Raw genomic sequence first — 22189 nt, 5'->3', positions numbered from 1 at the left:
GCGGCCGGGCCCCGCGCTGCTGCCATGGCGGCGGCGGCGGCCGCGCTGTGCGGCGGGCTGCTCGACTACAAGACGGAGAAGTTCGCGCTGACGCGGAACCGGCGGGTGGGGCTGCTGCACCGCCTGCTGCAGCTCGCCGTCCTGGGCTACCTGCTCGGGTAGGGCGCCTGGCCCGCCGCGGCTCCCCCCCACCCTTCCCGGGACGGCCGGGCCGGGCTCACCGCGCCGCGCCTGCCGTGCCGCCCGTCCCCAGGTGGGTGCTCGTGGTGCGGAGGGGCTACCAGGACACGGACGCGGCCCCCCACGTCTCGGTCATCACCAAGCTGAAGGGGGTTTCGGTCACCCGGGCGAAGGACGCGCGCAGCCGGCTCTGGGACGCGGCCGATTACGCGAGCCCACCTCAGGTAGGCGGCGGGCCCCGGCCCCGGCCCCGGGGGGGTCGCGGCCGCTCCTCCCGCAGCGGCCCGGCGGGTCCGGGGCGAGCGTGCGACGCTGTGGTAAGGGCCCCGTGAAGGGGGCAGCTCTGCTGCCGGCAAAGATTGCGACCTCCGAAGCGAGACGCCTTCTGGAAAACGGAGCAGTGTCAACGCAGCGCTGAAGACGTCTTCTTGCCTCCTAGGGAGAAAACGTGCTCTTTCTGGTGACCAACTTCATTGCCACAGCCAAGCAAGCCCAAGGCACCTGTCCCGAGGTAAATAAGCCGCGCTGTTGGTTAGCCTAGGCCTGCAGTGGGGTCGATGTGTAAAACCTGTCGGTGGTGCTGCTGCTGCTCTGTGGCTGTGCGGGAGCTCTGCAGCGATCCCCAGTGCAAGACCAAACAGAATGGAAAAGGGACAATCGCGGCTGATTTCCCACATTCTAGTTGCTCCAAATTTCACTCGCTTGTTTGCGCTCACTCGCATACCTGCATGAACCAAGCCACGTAACTGAGCGGTCCAGCCAGAATCACTTGTGACCAGAAGGACGAGGGACATAGTCTGTTGGGTCCTCCACAGCTGTCTGGGCTTCTTGAAGGTTGGTGACGCTATATGATTTTTACAGGCTTTCTGCTGTCCTCAGACATGGGATGTGCTGGGGAGGTTAAGTTGCATTGCCTCACTCTTATTCCATATTTGCACTGTGCCTAGCATCAGCAACCTCATCACTCCAGCCTCGGCTAATACTTTTCTGTTACCCATGTACTTCCTGCGGTCACGTATATCCTTGACTTCTTCACTCGCTGTGAAGACTTGCTTCTCTTACCTCTCTTCTGCTGTTTTCTGTGATACTTTTGAACACATACTCCATGGACACCTCTGTTTCCTTTATAACTCCCTACTGCAGTGCTAGTATCTATTCATCATAGTGTCCTGTTTTTAGGAGGAATGGAACACAAGGGCTAGGTGGTTTCCCAATCAACAGTCACTCAGTGGTATATATTTTGTGAGAGAAATCTTCCCAATAAGGCTGGATTCAGACCGGCCAGCTCTCCCAGACTGGACCCTGTTTGGTAGACAGGAGCAAATGTTCTTTAAGCTAAGCCATCGCTGTCCCCTTGTGCCAGAGCCAAGCACCGTTTGTCCTAATGGTTCTCTTGGCTTTTGCTGTGGGCTTCTGTGCGGCGCCCAGCTCGATCCTGCTTCCTGGTTCACCCCGTGCTGCAGGTTCCCAGGCAGGCTCTACTTGAACACAGTCCACAGACTGCAGAAGAGGAGAAGCAACCCCATTTTCAGGCTGGGGAAAATGGTCATCCTTTAGCGTGTTGAGAATTCCTGAAGTATTGATAGCTGCAGGGATGTCCTCAGAGGAAAACGTGTGCCGTAGAGTGTTTCAGAGCTTTGGCATGGGTGGTCACTGGCATTTCTGGATGCTCATTTTTCCAGTCAGCCAGCCAAGTAGACAGCAGAGCGTTTAATCTTGTTGTTGCATGTCTGGATGCCTGTGAGAGCCTTCACCCTGCGTTGCTCTCTCTCCAGTAGCTTCTCAGTCCTGGTTTTCAGGCTGTAGCTGAAATGTCTTTTTGGAAAGTTTTGAAGATGTAGCAGTGGCAGCTTTTGAGAATATTCAGATCCTCCTGCAAAGTTTAATTACCAAAGTACTCTGTGCTGGCAGACCAGGGAGCAGGTCCAGCTGGATGCAGGGCAAATTAATACAAAGGTGTGTTCTGATTGACTGATAAGCATTTGGCTTCATGTGCGCATTACTGGGTGATTTTGTTCTTGGCACTACCCAAGTTGTGAAACAAAAGGGAACTTATGCTGAAGTCGGAGCCAGCAGCCTAACACAGGTGAGGTTGTTTTAGCAGGTGATGTCTGTGCTGAGCTCAGACCTGTGGCTGAGCAGTGGCATATCTCCTAGGGAGAGCATTCCGTACTGATCTCCAATACTTTGAGTGACTGAAAACTCTCTGCTTCTCTTTACAAGGAGCTCTGAAGGTTAAGGAAGACGACCAAAATAGCCTTAGAGCTAGAAGGCATTAGTCAGCCTTGTCCAGATGCAAGCTCTGAGGCTAAAGGAACATTTCACATAGATTGTGGTGTTTAGCACATCTAGTTGTGCTCAGCTCTTACAGCACCGGATGCTTGTGAGTGTCACGTTGTCCCAGGTGATGGAGGACCGTGTCGTCAGGATGAGATGGTTGTTAGATTTTGGGGAGAAGCCTCATCCCTGTTTGCTCACACCTGATGCTACTGGTGGTTTGCTCTCTCAAGATTTGCTTTGCTTCCTGGCCCCAGTGTGTGGCTGTACAGCTGTTGAGGGCTGGGAATCAGCAATTGTTTCTGATAAAGATTAAGAGTAAAGTTATTCTCTACCCAAGAATATTTATTTTTTATTTAACCTTTCAGCTCTGAAGTTTCAACAGTTTATGCACAGCAGGTCTCAGCTGTTCACACAAGCATTTCCGCCCCTTTCTGAAATCACTTTTGTCCCAGGAACAAAAATGCTGTGAACTCTGAGCAACACCTGAGCGTAGAAGCTGAGCTCTGCTGTGACCACCTTGGGGGATGTCTCCTGAAAAAGTGCAGTTGTTACCTGCTTGTCATCGAGGCTGTTCTAAATGCTAGTGAGCTCATGTTCCTGTCCTGTCCCAAACCTGCAGTTCTTAGGTAGATTCCTAGAAAAATGTTACTTGTAATTTTCCCAAGACTGTTTCACAACTAAGATGCAGCCACAGTCTAGAGAGATTTAGGAGCACAGATCCAGGGCCCCATGATGGCTTTTAACTGAGGCTAGATCTCTGCTTCTCTCACAGTGCATACTTGCAGTACATGTAACCTTGTTCTGATCATGCCTATGGAGAATGCCAATAGATTTTCAAGGCTGACTTCCACAAGAAGGTAGTAGAGGATGCATGTTGAAACCTTGGCCAGGCTTTCTGTAGGTTTTCTGTTGCATCCTCACAGACTTCAGTATAAAAATTTCTTCCAAGGTTTGCAACTTGCATGCCCTGAACAACCAGAAGTGTCTGTGTCTGACAAGGAGCACGTGGCATGTTTCTTATTTTCTGGACTTCAAAAGGGACTGAAATGCTCATCTGCAAATGTTGGTTGTATATGTTGTATAAACGTTGGTTGTATAGGTTCTGCTGGACATCTGAATCAGATTGAGGAAGACAAAGTACTGTTACGAGCATGTCTTTATTACAGCCTTTCATGTGGGTCCCTCGAGCCCATGGGCATGGGAGGCACAAACCTGGCAGGCACCTCTCTGCAGCAGTTGGTCAGGATCCCTCCAGTGAGCATTCCTTCTGAGGCCTTGCTCCCAGGCCAGCTCACCTCCTTGTTGGCATGTCTGGCCCAACGTTTGCTGTGGAGCACACGTTCCCTTGCACACCTGCACTTGCTGCAGCTGGTACGCCCCAGGCACGCGGGCCCCTCTGAGCTGTGGTCCCACTTGAGCTGCTGGCACTCCGACCCCCATACACACACATGCACGCAGAATAGAGCCCCTCACTCAAGAAAACAGCCAGAAATGGAGTTTAATGTGAAGATGGGACAGTGCTGATCAGGTGCAGGGCATGGCCGGACACGCGTACTGACCAGCCTCCTCTTTACATGACACCAGTTGTTACCATTCTTATATCTCTGTTTTCCAATGTTTGTTCTTTCTCAAATCACCTAGGTCCGTCCCTTTCCCTGCTTTTTCTTCTTCCTCTAAACATCCCATAGGAAGTCCTGCACAATCCCCAAATGCTCTTCTGCATCCCATAATGATTCCCATACCCTCAAGGCAGTGTCCCCTCTCAGTCCCAAAGGCGCTTCAGATTGCCGCTCCTCTTGACTTCTCATAATGAGCTTTGTACTATGGGGCTGAGGCTTTCCAGGGACAGCCCTGGGAGGGGCCTGGGCAGAGGACTGCTTCTTCTGTCTCTGTAATTGGGGTTTCCCCACCTGTCTTTGGGTCTCTGGGCATGGGGAGGTGCATCTCTGATGGGCTGGTGGTTCCTGCGATGGTCAGGCAGTGGCTGGGGAAGGGCAGTTTCCTGTATTCCCCTACCTGCCATCATCTCTGTTTGAATAGGAGCTTGTTGCTGCTCCTAACAGTCAAGCAGGTTCTGAGTAGGGGTGAAGCTTTCAGTCTCTGCTGTAAAGCTTCTTACGCTGTATTTGAGGACTCTTCATCCCATCCCTGGGGGAACTGTGGTACTGTGGTGGTGCTTTACAAAATACTCTAGGTTCTGCCCAAAGAAGGTCTTCCCAAACCCGACTGTGCTTGTTCCCAGTTCTAGCCAAGAGGTCTGAGCTAGCCCCCAAGGCTTCCCCTGCTGCCAAGGCAGAAGCGCTGAGCACCCCAGACAGGCAGAAAGGATTGCCCTTTGGAGATGCCTCCCTCCTCAGCCTGCAGGCTGCCCAGGGTGCTGTTTTGGAAATGATGGATGTCTCCTGTAAGTGTTGGGAACACGCACAGAGAAACGGGAGCAACTGCACAGAAATGTGGGTAAGTGACTGTGTGGCCTTAACTGGCTGTGCAGCAGGGTAACAGCACTTCTGTTCTGTCTCTCTCAGAGCCCCTCTGTGCTAGATGGGATGTGCACAGAAGATGTGGACTGTCCCGTGGGAAGCCCAGTGGTTCATGGCAATGGTACTGTGTGTTTCGCTAAAAATAATAGTAATAATAAAAAAGTTTTAATTCCTCATGCTTGTTAACAAACAGATTCACAGAGGTGCCTAACTGCACAAGTCCAGCGCTTTTGTAAGTGTGCACTGAAGGTCTTTCCAACCATTTATTCTTGACAAAACCTGTTACTGCCAGGAGAACAGATGGTTCTGGCAAAAGCTGATGTCAGCAGCGAATGTAGAGTTGCTTTGTTTTTGATGTTGGCTGCTGGAATTGAAAACAATGTGCTTTGTGTTCGGCAGGTTTTCCTTTTGTAATAAAACCTGGATTTTATTTCATGCTGATTAATATTAGAAACCCATGTGAGTTCAGCTAGGAAAGGGATATTTCAGCCTTAGGTTGACAGGTTGGTTGACAAAGCTTTGTGTGCCAGATTACCCCCTGCAATTTGTTTCCCTCCGGGGAGTAGGTGGCTTCAGCAGCTGCCAGGCAGGAAAGGCACTGCTGGATAGGCACTGAGTCAGCAGCAGCACCCAGTTTCTTGTCTTTGTAAAACAGCCACCTGGCCTTGAAGGGAGAGTTTCACAGAAAAGTTTTTGGATGGGGAAAACACTGAAGATGATCCCAGGGTCATCTTTGTGGTTCAGGAGCTGCAGAGAAAACGTTTCATTAAGAGAGTAGTAAATGATGCACATTGTCTCATTTCTAGGGATAAAAACTGGAAAATGTGTGATGTTCAACACTACCCATTCCACCTGTGAGATCTATGGCTGGTGCCCCGTGGAGAACAACACCCTGCCCAGGTACAGTATAGGGTCAGAGGACAGCGGGTGGCAAGAGCAGTCTCTGAAGAGCAGTGCTTTGGTTGCTGCCCTTTGTGGTCTGCGTAATTGGTATCCTGATCCTACCTGCCCAGAGGTAGCCGAGCTCAGGGTGGTCTTTGACTGTGACGTTGACCTGCTGGTCATTTAAGCCCAGAGGACTTCACACAAGAACGTTGCTTGCAGTTGTCCATAGTAGCCCAAGTCCTGGGATCATGGAAGGAACTGTAGAGCAAGGGGAATGGGGACATGTCTTGGCCACTGTGCAAAAACTGAGTTCATTGGTGGTTGTTTTCCAGGAAACCTCTTCTGGCTGAGGCTGAGAATTTTACTCTTTTTATAAAAAATACTGTCAACTTCACCAAATTTAACTTCTCCAAGTAAGTATGATGCCCTTCAGCAGGGACTGTGTTTGCAGCATGGTCCAGCCTCAATGCTGAGCTTGTCTGCCCAGAGGCCGAGCAGGCAAGATGTACCAAGAGGCCATGGTGCCATCAGGGACAGGCCAGGTGGCTAGGGTGGTTAAGGTTCAGGGTGATGTGTTCAGGAGAATGCTGGTTGCTTTGGCTGCATATGTTTTTGCATATGTAAGAGCAGTGGGATGGGGAGCCCCAGAGGGATTGCTGACCTGTCTAGAGCACTGCAAGCAGAGCAGGAGAAGGCCAGTCATTCCCAAGGCCTCGTTTTACCTCATGTTTTTGCATCTTAGTCCCTGCAAGTGCATGTATTGCTGAGGGAGTCATTAGAGCTGTGATTTACCAGTCATCTAAATACGAGACCTTAGCCTGTCTTGAGCATAGCCTGAGCCAGTGTTGTCTACCTCCCTCGTCTTATAGGCAGGTGCAGTGTTTTTCACCCTCTATAGCAGCACGCTTCCTCGACTGCCTGCTTGAGTGCACAGCTCCCCTTATCGCTGGGAGAGGAAGGCTGCGGGAGAGGGGGGCTGGTGCCTGCGGGGGATGTTGTACAGGCAGAGAGGAGAGAGAAGGGAGGAAAATGCAGCCCCAGTGCTGCCTTACTCTGGCAAGAAAAATGGCTTGGGTAGCTGAACTGCCCCTGCTGTCGCTCTGTGAGCTAGAGCTGGGTCATTACATCTCACAGGGTGCCTGACACCATGGGAGCAACGTGCCAGGGGAAGAAAGAAGCATGAAGGCAGAGGTGGGGGCGGGGGGGAGCTGGGAGAGGAAGGAGCATGGCAGGCTGCACCGACCAGCAGGTGCTGTCTCCGAGCGTGATTTCCCTAAGCCAGTTATTCTACACCATCACACAGACCTAGGCTTGACAAAGGGCGATGACTATGTGCCCCTGGAGCAGGAGCATTTCCCCTGTGCATCACTCTTTGGGGACACTGGGACCTGTGGAAGGGTGTCCTTCTCAGTCTCACAGCAGCGCACCATGGCCTCCCACACCCTGCTGTACCCGTGACAGCTCTCTCCCTCTCCTGTCTCAGGGGCAATACTTTGCAAACCAATGACCCCACCTATTTCAAGAGCTGCACGTACGATCCGTTTTTCAACCCTTCCTGCCCCGTGTTCCGTATCGGCGACGTGGTAGAGGCAGCTGGGGAGACCTTTGGGGATCTCGCACTGCTGGTATGTGCTTTTCCTCTTAAAACATGGAAGAAGACTGCAAATTTCCCAAGGGTGTGGGTAAGGGAGGGGCTGGACTGACCCCTGAAATGCAAACGGAATGGTCTGAACTCTCTGTGATCTCTGAAAACCTTAGCAGTAGAGAGCTCAGCAAATCTCTGGTCGCTGGAGTAAAATGCGTGTTGGTGTGCTGCAGGGAGGAAGCATCAGCATTCGCATTGAGTGGGACTGTGACCTGGATCAGCCCACTGCCCAGTGCCAGCCGCGGTACTCCTTCATCCTTGTGGACAGGAGGTACAATTTCAGGTGAGGGTGCCAGGACAGTGGCCACGTGGGTGCCTAAGCTGAGCACACTGCAATCTCTCAAGATCTTGGTTTTCCTGAAAAGAGCAGCAGGGCTAACGGGACCCGGTAACCCAGCTTAGGGTCTGTCAGGTGCGGAGTGCCGTGGCATTTTCAGGACCTCATAACTGAGCTCTGCTTGGAGGTGCACAAGCCATGACCTGGCTGAAGGCAGGGACGTGTGGCTGGCCGTGGTTGCTCTGGGAGCTGCCTGCAGCGCCGTGCTCCTCAGCTGGGTGGTGAGCAGGTGCCTGCTGCCAAAGCCAAGCTTGGGAGATGTGGCAGCACATGCATCACCCGCATCCCTATGTGCTGGAGGAGACGAGGTGTGCACAGGCACGTAGTGTCCATGGGATACACGTGGCTCTGGCAGGCCTTCCCTAGTCCTCCTCCCGCACCCTGCCTGTGCAGAACTGTGGTGGCTTCCTGAGCCTTGTCCAATGTGTCTCCCACAGAACGGCCTCTTACTACTGGGACTCCCAGCAGCGGCCCTACCGGAGCCTGATGAAACTGTACGGCATCCGCTTTGACATCTCTGTGCATGGCCAGGTACCATGTCGTCGGAAGACCCTGCACGCACAGAGCTGTCTTGCTTTTCACCAGCGGTGACTGCTTGCTCTGCTCACTGCTGCTCCCTCCTGCCACTAAGCCCCATTGTCATCTTCTGGTGTTGTTTCTCCTCACCCTGGTGAGTTCTTTACCTCTTTCCAGAGATTTATTTCCCTCTGAGTTGATCAGTGGAGGATAGCAGGAAAAAATGGTCTCTCTCATTTGAAGAGCAACTTCTTGGTAATGCCCTGGGCAGTGAGGTTTTCCATGCCGAAAATCTGCCATGGGCATTGTGAGATACTAAGCCCTGTAGTCAAGGTGAGCTTGTCTGGCCAGGCATTGTGGGCATCCCTGAAGGACCCGTGGTGGGAGAACCCTGGTGAAGATCAACCTGAACTTTTCTGAACCTGGACAGTTAATCTCTTCTTCATTAATTGTACCCTTGGGGAGGAAAGCATGGGCATGAGCATGGCTGATGCTACTCTGTATAGTGCCACTGACAAACTCAATACTCACCGGTGCAGGATGTGGCCTGTGCTGGGAGGACTTGCCACCCTGAGAGATATCCACAGCAGCTCACCTGTTGTATGTAGCAATGCCTTTTTCGCTTGAGGAGAGACAAGCATAGAGTGTAGGGCAGGGCGCACCATTTCTGGGTGGTGAGACCAGGGCGGGGAAAGTGTGGAGCAGGAGATAATAGCCAGGAGAGACACAGGAACCCAAGTATCTTTTTTTTTTCTTTTTTTTCCCCAGAGTTATCAGACCCATTTGAGCAGAGAGGGATGCATCGCATCAGGGAATCAGGGATGTTTGCTGTTCTGCAGGGTGTAGTTCCGTGTGTAGCAGTCTTGCAGCAAGACAAAGGCTCCTCCTGTGCCTGTAGGAGTTAGGTGGGTCAGAGTAACCTCTGCTGCCGTTGAATCATGAGCTGCCTCAGTTGCTTCTTTCACAGCCCAGTGGGTTTCAAATAGTCTATAGCAGCCAGTCTCCTACAGTTGGGCGTGGAGCAATGATCCTAGTTTCCTCCAGCACCTCCCCTTTCGCAGGACAGCAGGCCTTAAGCACGCTGCTTGGCTTTTCTCACAGCCCTCTCACTATTCTCTGCCCACTCTTTCTCTTTCACCCACTCTTTCTCTTTCACCCCCTCTTTCTTGGCAGGCTGGGAAGTTCGGCATAATTCCTGCTGCCGTGAGTTTTGGCACCGGCATTGCATTCTTCGGAGCCGTGAGTGCTAAATATGCTCTTTTCCTCTGATCCATGGGCCAGGGTTTGCTACTCATCTGCTGTTTCCCCTGCCTGCCTGCAGTGCCAAGCTTCGCTACTAAAGGGAGCTGGTGTCTGGCTCCAGCATGGATGTTGCCATTGCAGTCCCTTGTGGACCTGTCCGGCACATGCTGTCATGGCCCTGCCCCTTTGGCAGGGTGACGGGGAGCCTGGGCTCTCCCTCTGCCCTCCCCTTTCATCCCAGACATAGTGTCCCAAAAGACCACTTGTCCTGTCCCTGTCCATTATGTGGCTGTGACCATGGCTCTACACTCTACCAGCCCTGATCCTTCACTGGTGCATCACGGCCCAGGTGACTGGACCTGACCTTGAGCATCTACTGGCAGCAGGCTGGGCCAGAGAGGTCCTTGCTGCACGGCCTGGGAAGCTGGGCAGCAGAAAGCTTACATATTGCCCCTGTGCTGACAAACTGGTAGAGCCTGGCAAGCATGGAGTGGCAGCCAGCCAGGCTTGTACGGGTGCCATGGGCAGAGGGCCTGGCACTCTTGCACGATGATCCACTGCTGACTGCTCTACTGCATGTGTTCTCCTCTAGGCCACAGTGGTCTGTGACCTGGTTCTGCTCTATCTGGATACAAAGGCTGACTTCTATTGGAAGGAGAAGTTTGAGGAGGTAAGAACAGGCTGCAGGGCCACTTAGGAGAACTGAAATTAGAGTGAATTTTGTGAGCTGATTGAATTATTTTCTGCCCTTTGGCAGTTTGCAAGATCTGGGAAAGCCCAGGTGGAGCATTTCTCAATCTCTCCTCCCTCCAACTCTTGGAACTCGGTGGCTAGTCTGAACTGCACCTGTCACAGGTTTAACTCTGACAAGATTAAAGACAACAGATAACTGGGAGGGAACAGGGGGACCCAGCTGGTGCCCAAACTGCAGGGAAAACTGTTAGACAACAAGGAGTCCGCAAGGACACAGCCAGGAGCCTGGACTTCCCCGAGTCTCCTACACAGGAAAACTTTAAATTGTTCTTTACCTTGGAATTCTGAAGCAGCTCCACATTTATTCACCCTCTTCAGAACTGAATCCGGCCAAACTGTGTGTGAAGAAGGGCAGATCTTCATAGCGTGCTGGAGCTATGTCAGTGTCGATGCTGCAGTTCAGCATCAGGTTTTCTTGTTGTGCATGGTGCTTGGCTTGGCACTGCCCAGGTGAATCACAGGGTCACAGAAGTATGGACCAGGAGGCCCTTTCAGAGTTCTCTCATCCAAACTCCCCATCAGAGCAGAACTGCTGCCAGCCCTAGCACAGGTCATCTTTGGCTGTATCTGGCTGAGTGTTGGAAGCCTCCAAGGACAGAGATCCTCCAGGTCCTTGGTAAACTGTCCCAGGGCTGCACCATCCTACCAAGGAAAAAAGTTTTGCGCAATTCCAGTCTGAATCTCACGTTACAGGTTGGGTTAGAGTCTCAAGGAATGGATCTGCTTGCATGGGACTGAGCAGAGCACCTGCCTAGGCTGTCCACTTGTATGTAGAACATGTCCCTGTTCATTTTGCAGGCAATACCCCCCAAAGGTAAGACAGAGGCAGCAGCTGAACCACAGTGGGCTGACCAAGACATCAGGAATGCTCAGTGACGATCACTGTTCAATCCGGAGTGACCTCCAGATAGACGTGATGGGGGCACAGCTGCAAGCCCAGTGGATGTGGCCTACTGCTGGCCTGAATGCACATGGCTGGGGCTGTGGTCTGCCCTTCCTGGAGAAATGCTTGTGTCAGCAGGAGCCCTTGGCACACAGAGCACGTGTGGAGAGCCCTCACTTGGGTGTCCCCTTGGCACAGTGCACAGCCATGCAACTCCCAGGGCCGACTGGCCATCAGCCAAGCGCAGCCACACCATTGAGCTGCTGTGGGAGCTGGAGCTTGCTGGGAAGTGGCTGGTCCATGCTCAACACGAGAGGCTTAAAGTACTTTGCGCTTCTTTCCTTCCTGGATGGCCCTTGGGGTTGATTTCCCAAGGAAAAACAGGGATGCAATGAAATAAAGCTGTTCAGAAAGTGAGAGGTGGCTCTGCTCTGTCTTTAGCTCACAGCGTGGCTGTGAACGTTTTGTGGCACTGCTCTGTCCCTTGGACCCCTATGTCCTTGCCTGGTCACATACAGAAAGGGCAGCGCACCAGAGTCCTTAAAGCACTGGGCTGCCCACCCTATCTAATCCTGTCCTGCTTGCTGGGGAGCGTGTCACAGTGCTGGATGTCTCCATCCTGCCACTTGCCCGAATGGGAAGTGGCCATACTGACCCCTCAATGAGGCTCCTGGGCTCTGCCTCTGCTAACTCCCCTCTGTGCTTTCCCTGATGTGTGTGCACAGCTTCGGTGTGGTTTCGGCTGGGCAGAAATACTTGTAACCTCGTAGCACCCTACCTGTGGCCCTCCATGGCTTCCAGCTGGGATGGCTTCACACGAGCTGCTCTGGAGCAGTGCGGGCTGGGCCTACATTTGTCTGTGCTCAGAGGGTTTGAGAGCTGAGCTTGTGGCAGCAGCGCTGTGCTGGCACTTGCACGGGCTCTAGCACTGCTCTGGTTCCCACCGCCCACGAGGGTCACTGCTCAGTAAGGACAAGCACAGCCCTTGAGAGAGCCTGAGCATCTCAGAGGCTCTGAGGTCCCTACTCCTAACTGGCACCATTTGTGTTGGTGTGTCTTCCCTGCTTCACCACCCTTGTACCAAGCACCCAGTCTGCCCCGTGGCCACACGTGGCCCCAGCTCAGCAAAGGGACGCTGAGTGCTTGGGGCAGGGCAGGGACAGGCTGGGTCAATGCCCATGCCTGTGGGGTGCTCAGAGAACCCCACAAGCCCCAGAACTGTCTGACTCAGAAAGTACACAGTGGCGCAGCGGGGGGATGAGTGCTGTTTAATGCTCCTTGCCCTCAGAGGAACTGACTCCACAGGGTGGGACAGGTCCCACATCATCACCCTTGATCAGGCTCCTGCCCTGTCCGCCGCTCGTGAACTGCTGCAGGTAGAACTGTGCCGCGAGCTGTGTGGTCATCACCCTCAGCACCAGGAAGGCAGCCACGACCTCAGAGATGAGGAAGACCAGGAAAAGGCTGTGCACAGCCATCTCCAGCGGCAGCCGGGTGATGTGGTCATCCGTTAGCAGGAATAGCAGGAGGGGGAGCTGGATCAGGAAGGATAGAAGGAGGAACCCGGCAAGCTCAGGCACCTGTGTGGGCAGAGGCTGCTGAGGGGGGACGTGGATGCCCTCGATGGGGTGGGTCCCCCCTCTGTGGGGACCACAGCCCCAGGATTACTCTGCCAGGACCTCACAGGACTTGGCACCCTTACCTTCTCCTGCAGATTCCCGATGTAGCCCAGGTAGAGCCGGGCACCTTCAGTCAGTGTGAGGATGAGGAAGGCAGCGAGCAGGAGGAGCTGGTAGTAGTGAGGCAGCAGGCTGTACTGTAACAGGGGCACAGCCTCGTCCCAGCCAGCTCTGTGCCCGATGCCTCACACCCCACGCTCTGCCAGCCCCAACCATGCCGGTGCCCAGCCTTGCCTGCTCTGCCCTCCCAGTTTAACTTTCCCTGCCTGGAAAGTTAAGTGGTTGCTCTCATGATTTCCATGTTCTTGGAAGGTGTGGGACAGGGCATTTTTAGTCAGGTGTGAGGACCCATTAGTCATGTGTGACACCCGGCACCCCCACCTCCATTTACTGTGTCTCCTGCACATTAAACCTGGCCTGTGAGCTTCCCCCCCACCTGCCCACCGGACAGTACCTTCAGCTGCAGCATCATCCCCTCACCCAAGCACCAGAAGGGGAAGTAGCAGGCGTTGAAGTAGAGCATCATCTGGAGGGGGAGGCTGGCCAGCACCTCGTGGGCTAGGTAGGTCAAGGCAGGGCTGGGCAGGGCTGGGCAAGGCCCCCAGCACCCCCCCCCCCAGCCTTGCTTCCTGTGGGGAGCCCCTGCCTCGAAGCGTGCAGGGGCAACAGCGCTGGCCCTAGCTGTGCTGGTGGGGCTGCACCAGCTCTGCAGGAGCTTTGGCCACAAGGCAGCCTGGCATGGCCCCCACCATCACCTGCAGCAAGAGCCACCACTTGCAGCAAATGCCCTTAGTTTGCTCCAACTCGTTGCTGGTTGGGCACTGGGACCCTTTGCTGCCAGCAGTGTTGACAAGCTGAGTGCCTGCAGTGCTGAAGCAGCAGCAAAACCTCCAAGCCGCACTTTGCTGAGCCCCCCGGGGGTACCTGGGCGGTAGATGTGGGCAGCACCACTGTCCCGTGTCTTGTTATTGATGAAAAGGGAGCTGCTGAATGCCGTCAAGCCCCGCCGGAGGTTGAGGGGCAGTGGTGTTTGTGCAGCCATGGCCAGCAGCTGAGCCCCGCTCAGCCAGGATTAGCAGGAGGGTAGATAATGAGATGACAAGTCAGGCTAATGCGTGGGGCCACCCGGCCATTGGCTCCCACGGGACAAGGCGGCTGAGCCAGGAGGAAGACAGGCTCCTTGGCTGCAGCAATGAGGAGGGACGCGCCCCTTCTCCATCTTCACAAGGAAACACGTCACTGGCTGGGGAAGGGCATTTATTGCCATGGTGAGAGCTCCCGGCCACCCACACAGGAGCCCAAGGATGCAGAGCATCTCCCTTCCATAGTGGCTTGCAGGGGCAGCAGCAGGTGGTGCCATCCCTCCACCACCATGACAGGGACGTAACCTCCCCATGCACCCCACACAGTGCTCTGCTCTTCGGCACCCTCTCCCAGCTGCATTGTATCAGCATCATTATTGCTTAAAATTCCCTGACAGACGAGGATGCCTGTGAAAGATGAGGATGTGCCCCATACTGTGAACCCCTTCCCTGCAGACCCTGGCAGAAGGGCTATCACAGCTGGGGGGGTGCTCCTTGCCACAGCCAATGTTTCCAGTGGATCACCGTCTCTGTGGTGGTCAAGATGACATTGATAAAATCGTCTCGAAGCTCCCAGACCCACAGAGCATTTTACCCTTCACTGGGATGGGCTGTCCCTGTCACAGTGGGGCTCTCGCAGGTCTCTGCACTGCTCCACTCAGCACCGCTGCTCCCTCCGGGGAGCCTCACTGACACCGCTGTGGCTCGGGGGCTCCTGGGAAGGGCGGTGTGTTGGAGGTGGTGTGTGCCAGGGGGTGGCTGAGCCAAAGCAGGATGGCAGAGGAAAGGGATGGTGCACTGGGGCCTTCATGGTTGGGCCTACCCAGCAGGCAGCGGCTCTTCTCATGATCTTCAGCCTTCAACCCGTCCCAGAAGGTGCCTTAGACAAAGCAGCTGCTGACGCCAACAGTGCCTATCCGAGCTATTGCAAATATCGAGACTACCGCAAAAGTGGTTGTTAAGGGACAGGCACTGGCAAGGAACATGAGAAACCAAATAAAAAGAGGATTCTTCTGTTTGCTAAAGCCAAAATGAAGCTCTGGAGCTCATTGTCACAGGCTGCCAAGGAGAAAGAGGTGAGCAAAACATGATTAGACCAGTGCGTGACTCCCTCTCAGTCATGCTGATCAAGGGCTCAGAGGTGCAAGGACCCAGCCTCGCCAGGCAGCTCCTGCACAGTGAGCACAGTGCAGGGTGCTGCACATATCCTTCCTCAGGTTCTTCCTGGGCACCTGTGATGGGCTAGTGCTGACTAGATAATCTTTAAAGTCCCTTCCAACTCAAACCACTCTATGGTAACACCGCAGCATGGCTCCCATGATCCCACTCAGGACAGCTCCTTGCGTGTTCTTACAGTACCGTTGGGAAAAAATAAAAAATAAAAAAATCCTACACTAAATGGATTTCACAGGCAATCAGACCAGGTATGGAAAAAATACATCATGCTGTTAAGTGTTGGTCTGTTGCTAGATAAGGATGGTGAACTAAGGGAGGATGATGGATGAGAAGAAATACCCACAAGGTCCTTGTGGTCTATTTGGCCATACCTGGACAGGACATCTGGAGATGTTACTGGTGAGGACACACACTCCACTGTCTTGGGGGGGTGCTAGCCACAACCTGTAACACTGCACGTCTCATAAGTGGCACTTGGAAGGCTCATCTGGAGGCTTTTGGCCACCACCATGTAGCTGGGTTCATCTCCAACAAAGAAGAGGGGCACCAGCCCACAGTGCGGGGGAGAGCGTGCCACTTCAGAAAAGCAGAAAGGCCCCCAGGGATGTGCACTGTACCCCAAGGGTGTTGCCACAGCCTCCTTGGAAGCTGTACGAAGGAGCAAAGAGAGGCGCGAACACCAAGACATTGAGAAGCAATGCTCACCCAAGCAACCAGCCTGTAATGCAAGCAAAGGCAAGGGCAGAGATCAAAGGATGAAGGCTGCGGCCATGGTTAACAGCTGGGAAGCAACCTCACAAGAAGCTGTGATTTTTTTTTAACCAAGGCTTAGGGTATAAGGGAACTAAAAATAAGCCTATTATCCAGCACTGTGTCATAATGAGAAGATTCAGAAGGTTCTTGGATGTACAAGAAAGGAACGTGCTGGGCCTAACGCACAGTTCCCTGGGTCCCACCAGCGCACGGGGTGAGACGCAGCCAGGAGCTGCAATGGGCAAAGCCCAGCATCTGAATGTGGGGTCCTGGGTCCAACACCATCCCACATAGGTGTGGAAGAGCAGTGCCTGCAAGGAGCAATATATCGGTGTCAGGATTCCAGCTATGCAAAGCAGCCCAGCTGTGACCTGGCACATGTCCTCAGGAAAGCCACAGGTGGTGACTAGGGTTTCTTGTGTCACGGGGTGATGTTCCCAGCTCCATCTGAAGTAACCCCTCTGTAAAATGGGGGAATAGGACTTACTCCGCACACTGCAGGCTGTAAGCTGTGGTAGAAGGTATTTCCTCAGCCCTTGTGTAGTCTTCAGCACAGGGAGTACAAGGATGATGCCTGCCATACACTGTCTCATGCTAGATAGTGGATGAGACCCATCAGAGGTGGAGGAGTCAAAGAGCATGCTCCTGAAACACAAAGCACCCTGCAAATGTGCCCAGGAGGACTTCAGAGGATGGTGCCTTTGGGTGAGCAGAAAGATGGTTGCCTTGGAAGAGCTCAGGCAAGCACATGGAGCACATGGAACATGGGACCTGCTGGCCTCACTTGGTGCAGAAGAAGTGCTGAAGACCCCCAGGCAGATCACACAGCACAACCAAGTGTGCTGCCGTGGCTCAGGCATGCTGTCCCCATCAGCTTCAGTCACAGGCATGACACAAACCGTGGGACTGGAGGCCTTGGGTTGCTGTGAGATAACTGGCATTTCAAGGAGCTTTGGACAGAGCCCTCCCTACAAGGCTGTGGAGGACACTGGTCTGCCGCGGGCTGAGTGGCGTGTTAGGACAGATGCTAAAGAGAAGAAGAAAGCATCAGCCTTTGTCCTGTGTGGAAAGGTATAGAGCAGATGGAGCAGGCTGTGCTGGGGCTGCTGCCAGGACACACACTGAAGAAAGAAGGAGCAGAGCAGTAGGAAGTGAAGGGATAAAATCAAAATAGCATCCCAGTGCTGCTGAGCAGCAGAAGAAAAGGAAGAAGGCCTTGGAAGGATTTAAGCAGTGTGATGGCAAACAGCAGCTCATGCTGACATGTCAGACCAGGGATTATTCAAATGTCACCTGCAGACTTTCCTTGGGCCTAGAAAAAACATGCGCTGTGCTAGCTGGGGTGTGCACCTCCATCATCTGGCTGCACCAGTGGGATGGAGCTCAGGGATGACCCCGCTGCCCCAGGTGTCTCCAGACACCCCAGCCAGGCAGTACAGGGAGCAGCCTGTAAGGGAGGAGCTGCCCAGCAGTCTGACTGCCCCAGCAGCAAGATACATGGTGCAAAACCACATCTGTTCACAGGGTGTGGGGATTCGGAGCTGCAGCTGGGCACTGCACACACATCCCTGCCTATGGTCACCACTGGTCACGCTGCCTGGGAAAAGCCTGGCAGCGAAGCAGAAGACACTGACCAGAGATATGACAGATGACTGGTGACACTGCTATCCAAGCAAAGATCAGAGAGTTTGGAAATAAAGATGAGCTAGACATGGGACACATATAGGAACCCTCCACAGAGAAGATCCCAGCATCACCTGGCTGACCTGCTGAGCTGCACCCAAGGACTTGGAAGGAATCAGAAAAGATCCAGATCACAGGAACAGCACTGGTTTCATTCATAAGGGGTGAATCAAATTAAAAGTATAAATTATCTAGCTTTGGGATCAGAATAAAACAGTGACAGACGGAGAACAAAGCTCCCCCAGGACAGAGCACTGGAAGCTCTCCATGGGGAATCTCCCCCCCAGCTCTGCTCAGCTTACAGACATGGGGCTCTGGACTGGCCAGGCCCACTCCTGAGCTAGAGACGAGGCCCTTCTGCCAGCAAGAGGAGTAAAACACAGCTGCAGAGCACTGACATGGAGAGCTGAGATGAGAAAGGTAGCTTTGTCACCACGTGACAAAGAGCAGAGGACAATCAGAACACAATCACGGGCTTTAAGAACGCTAGGCAAACCTGAGGCCATCCGCATGCTAAATCTCCCTGGCCACTCAGGGTGCTCCTGAGGGCTAGGGAGTGGCTGCAGGTCGGCAGGCAGGGGAGAGCCACAGGTGAGTGCTGCAGCCATGCAATGTGCAGAGAGGGTGCGGATACTGGACTCCACAGGGTTGTGCTGAGCTAGGAGGAAAGAGGATTTGGGAAGGGGAAATGTGCTGGAGAGCATGTATTGGCCACAGAGGGCAATGAAAGGCACTCATGCTATTAACAGGGACAACAGACGAGCTTGGGGCTCTCATTGTGCTACTTGATGAGGGTAGATGCAGCTCCCACTGGCTCCCCTGACACCAGTGTCTGCAGTTTGCAGCAGCTCCTTGCCAGCCATGTGGTGCCCACGCTGGCTGCTGGTGCCAAGCCTACTATCCCCAGGATCTGTTTCCTGACTTTCCAGTGTGAAGTTCAGCTGCAGAACCCCAGGCCCGGTGGCTGGTGGGGCAAAGGAGCTGGCAGTTTGCACACACAGGAGCTACCTGGGAAGGTGACTGCTTGGTGAAAGAGGCCAGGTTCCTCCAAGTCTCAAAGGAAAATGATTCAGGTGCAGCATTTGAATTGCTCCATGGAGCTGCAGCTCTCTTCTTGAGGTGAGCGCAGCATCAGGAGGTCGCAGCCATGTCTGGCATTAGGAGCCTTTCCCTGTTAGCCAGGACATATCGCCAGTTCTAGCAGAGACAAAAACAAGCAGCACTGTGAGATTTTTTTCCCGGCATGCGTAAGTGAAGCTGTTCAGCATGCTTCCCAAGCTGTTGGCCACACAGGTCAGGTGCTGCTCTGTCACAGCACTATGCTGCACCCAGTCCGGGCAGCACGGCAGCACCCTTCCCTCTGCCCTCACTCCATCCCAGGCAAAACTGAATTCAAACAGTATTTTTAAAAAACTTTTTTTAACAAGCCCTTGTGGCATCCAGATGAAAATTCATGGAAAAGCACTGAATGACAGACATCCTCAGGAGCTGGGAGAATTCAACCAAATGGCAGGCATGCCATCCTGGCAGGTTTGGGCACCAGGGCTTTGCAAAGGACATATAGCAGCTATGCCCTGCCTGGCATGCGGTTCTCCCAGCATGGCTCCTGCCAGCTCCACCACCCAAGACATCATCATTGCCCGCAGAGAGGCCAGTCTGGGTTGCAAAACAAGCACATGGTCATAATCAGCATCTCCATGCAGGAATTGGAGATATGGCCCAAGCAGGTGGCTGAGTGACTCTTATGTGAGCCCTACACTCCCTTGTGGATTCGAGGCCCAAAACTGAACGTACTTGCCATGACGGACAAACAGCCTAAAAGGTGCGAATGCAGTAGGAGACAGAGAGAGAAAAAAACATCTAGGATTAGGTGGTTCTGCTTGCTCTGTGCTCACCAAGTTGCCATGGCTCACCCCAACACAGGGGCCAGCAGCTCTCCCCACCTGCCTGGCCACCCACAAGAAATGGCCTCCTTCCCAGCCCCTCCCAGTTCCAAACTTGGTGGTCAGCAACCACTGCCTGATTCACAGACAAGGAGCACAACTCCACCCCCCCCCACCCCTGCACATGCATGCTGGAAGCTGGGCAGACCCTTGACATGCTCCCAGTGTGTCTGAGCTGGCTCTGGGCTCCCTGGGGGCTGGGCTGCTTCTTTCCCCAGGCTTTTGAAGAGGTCTGGTTTTATTCCAAATGTGTAAGAGAAATATTTTTCATGTAGGCAAACTGCTCCTGAACAGCGACCCACATCCCGCAGCCGCGATCTCTCTCAGGGCTCCTCCCCAGCTGATCTCTGCACGCAGGGGTACACTATTTCCTGTACAAAGTCCTAAAGAGAAGGTGAATGGAAAGAAGTGCACTTTGCCAGTGAACTATACCCTTACAAATGGGAGGCAGAGACAGTGAGGGCAAGCTTCCCTGAGCCATGAGCTTTCCAGGCTGAGGGCCGCAATACTTGCACACAGGTGGTACCCCCAGACCTTCCTCTGCAGGTGCCCCCAAGTGCCCAGGGGTGCCCTTGGCATCAGACAGTGCTGCCCTGGTGGCAACAAGTGCCAGGCATGCCAGCCTCTCAGGCCAGCCTTTCGTCTCTGGCCCAGAGGGAAGCAATCCCATCAAGTCTCTGCAAGGATATGGATCCTGATCCTGGTGTTCAAGACAAATCCCCTGTGTGCAGGATGCAGTCTAGGAGGAGGCTGGGAGGCAGCACACAGGGTGAAGGAATGAGTGGGGCAAGCAGGGAGATGTGAGCAGTGTACAGGATGGGAAAGAGCTGCCTGGTGCTAGTGGTGTCCTGGCTGGGGATGCTCAGCCTTGCCTTGCGCCATGAGGGTAAGCTCAGCCCCAGCACCACTGGTTCCTGCAGTGCACCTACTTACTCCACATCACGCTTTCGGATGGTCCTGCCAGCAGCCAGGACTTCAGCCACCTTGGAGACGATAGGATCGTAGTTCATGCTGGCCACAGCCACCACCTCGTCACTCCTAGGGCCAGGCAGAGCAGAGCAGTTAGAACAGCCCAGGGTGGCCACATCTCCATCACCCACAAAGCAATATGCTGGAGAGAAGCGGGAAGCAAAGAAAAACACCCTCTGCTCCAGGGCCAGGACATGTCCCAGGGTGTGAGCACTGCAGGGACTGTGATGTGGGACAAGAACAGGAGAGGACTTGGAGCAGGTGCTCGAGGCTGGCCCCACAGGTCTCATGGGCTGGCCTGGTGAGCAGCACCAGGGTGCCTAGAGCTGTTTCTGTCCCACTGCCCAGCAGTGGGACCCCAGACACCTAAGGGAGGTGGGATGGAGACAGCTCTGGGCACCCTGGCACCTGGGAGAAACACCAGAAAAGGTGGATCTGGTGGCGGATAAGAAAACTGCAAGGATGCCCGGTGGTCACTGTCAACCACACAGCTTTGCTGCCCTGTGGTGAGGGAGCAGAGGGGATTTTAGCAGGGACTTCCCAGTGGCACACTTGGTTTTGCTGCTCCACATCACTTCCTGATCTACTCCTTGGAACAAGAGCACGCACCTCTGAGCTTGCTCCACAGGCAGCAACAACAACATGTATGCTCAGGTTCTGAGCAGAGCAGGGCTCCTCAACAGACACCTAATGAAGCACCAGGACAACTGGGTGGCCAACTCCACATCCAGCAGCACATCCCAGTCTGGCTGACCTGATGGTCAGGATCCCATTGCTGGTGGCACAACACAAGATCAAAGGCTGAATGTGAAATGAATGAAGCAGAAGGAAGGAAGATGTAAAAATGCTGGAGAAGATTTGGATTAAGATGAGAAGGCACAGGACAGAGAAGGGCACCTCTGCTTTGAGGTCTGCAAAATTCAGCCTGAGCATAAATCTGAGCATAAATAAGTCTGGCTCAGGAGATGACTCATAAATAGGTAACCAAATAAACAAACAATTTAATTATTAGAGAAGATGCATAAGATATTAAATACTGGTGATGTTGTTGAATAAGCTGAGGAGTGGAAGCACCCAACAAATCAAGATCTGCTATTCAATCTGCTGCCAAAGAGCTCCATGACCAACAGAGAAAAGACCAGCATGGGGGAGAAACACGTGCCTGGCCTGAGAGGAGGAGAGCAGAAGCCATGCTTCAGAGAAAACTTCATCTTCATGGAGCCATGACAGTTGAAGTCCTCTCTCTTAGCTGTCCCACAGAGCCATGGGGCAGCAACATCACAGGCTTCCCTCTCCCACAGGCACGCACAGGAATGTAGAGCGGATCATAAGCCTCGAATCTTCTCCAGAGACACTGAGCTCTTCCAAACTGGCCAGACCCAGAGACGGACCGACCTCAGGCAGGCTCCTTCAGAGGCTGGACCTGCGGTTCCTGCCCAAATGCAGAGGAGTCCTGTGGAGCCAGCACAAAACAGTATGTGAGAGCTGCTGCATTGACCAGAGCTCTAGAAAGGTTTGGGTGCCATTGGAAATCCCACCCTGAGCCTACTCAGCTCACTGCAGAGATGTACACGTACAGCAGAGGGGCATTTCTGATAGCATGTGGCTCTTCCATCCAGCAGACAAGGTAAGAATGAGCAGTAATGGATGGACACCGATGAGACACACGTTCACACTGGAAAACAAGCACCCATGGCAGGCAG

General features: G+C 53.7%; 3 protein-coding genes across 4 annotated transcripts in view; 1 reads left to right on the top strand and 2 right to left on the bottom strand.

Moving 5' to 3' along the window:
• The first annotated feature begins 24 nt into the window (after nucleotides 1-24).
• On the top strand, nucleotides 25-11250 carry P2RX6 (purinergic receptor P2X 6). Its single transcript, XM_035569265.1, has 13 exons — nucleotides 25-158; nucleotides 254-404; nucleotides 620-691; nucleotides 940-1014; nucleotides 4986-5061; nucleotides 5747-5840; nucleotides 6158-6238; nucleotides 7309-7450; nucleotides 7644-7753; nucleotides 8245-8338; nucleotides 9497-9562; nucleotides 10158-10235; nucleotides 11117-11250. Exons 1-13 carry the CDS (start codon nucleotides 25-27, stop codon nucleotides 11192-11194), a joined length of 1251 nt encoding a protein of 416 aa, XP_035425158.1. The 3' UTR covers nucleotides 11195-11250.
• A 1219-nt stretch (nucleotides 11251-12469) lies between these two features.
• LOC118259610 (transmembrane protein 17B-like) lies at nucleotides 12470-13922 on the bottom strand. The gene is made up of 4 exons (XM_035569266.1): nucleotides 13805-13922; nucleotides 13335-13438; nucleotides 12904-13017; nucleotides 12470-12781 (listed from the first exon to the last, which is right to left on the bottom strand). The coding sequence occupies exons 1-4, from the start codon at nucleotides 13920-13922 to the stop codon at nucleotides 12470-12472; spliced, it is 648 nt and encodes a 215-aa protein (XP_035425159.1).
• Nucleotides 13923-18731: 4809 nt separating this feature from the next.
• The window catches only part of AIFM3 (apoptosis inducing factor mitochondria associated 3), a 40948-nt gene continuing 37490 nt past the window's right edge, over nucleotides 18732-22189 (bottom strand). Inside the window, exons 18-20 of one of the 2 annotated variants that reach the window (XM_035569255.1) lie at nucleotides 20451-20555; nucleotides 19369-19389; nucleotides 18732-18771 (exon numbers count right to left, since the gene is read on the bottom strand). In XM_035569255.1, coding sequence (XP_035425148.1) covers nucleotides 18732-18771; nucleotides 19369-19389; nucleotides 20451-20555 — 166 coding nt within the window. The remainder of the gene's footprint in view (nucleotides 18772-19368; nucleotides 19390-20450; nucleotides 20556-22189) is intronic. The other variant, XM_035569256.1, reaches the window with a different exon arrangement.

The sequence above is a fragment of the Cygnus atratus genome, chromosome 17 (genome assembly GCF_013377495.2).
Source record: "Cygnus atratus isolate AKBS03 ecotype Queensland, Australia chromosome 17, CAtr_DNAZoo_HiC_assembly, whole genome shotgun sequence".
NCBI lineage: Eukaryota > Metazoa > Chordata > Aves > Anseriformes > Anatidae > Cygnus > Cygnus atratus.
The sequence above is the reverse complement of the archived record's forward strand: the minus strand, read 5'-3'. Positions and strand labels throughout refer to the sequence as shown.

Coding starts and splice junctions, on each gene's coding strand:
- P2RX6 (XM_035569265.1), top strand. CDS start 25: ATGGCGGCGGCGGCGGCCGCGCTGTGCGGCGGGCTGCTCGACTACAAG. Junction 159..253: donor GTCCTGGGCTACCTGCTCGG/GTAGGGCGCCTG, acceptor GCCCGTCCCCAG/GTGGGTGCTCGTGGTGCGGA. Junction 5,841..6,157: donor GAGAACAACACCCTGCCCAG/GTACAGTATAGG, acceptor GTTGTTTTCCAG/GAAACCTCTTCTGGCTGAGG.
- LOC118259610 (XM_035569266.1), bottom strand. CDS start 13,922: ATGGCTGCACAAACACCACTGCCCCTCAACCTCCGGCGGGGCTTGACG. Junction 13,439..13,804: donor TGCCCACATCTACCGCCCAG/GTACCCCCGGGG, acceptor TGACCTACCTAG/CCCACGAGGTGCTGGCCAGC. Junction 13,018..13,334: donor GGATGATGCTGCAGCTGAAG/GTACTGTCCGGT, acceptor CCCCTGTTACAG/TACAGCCTGCTGCCTCACTA.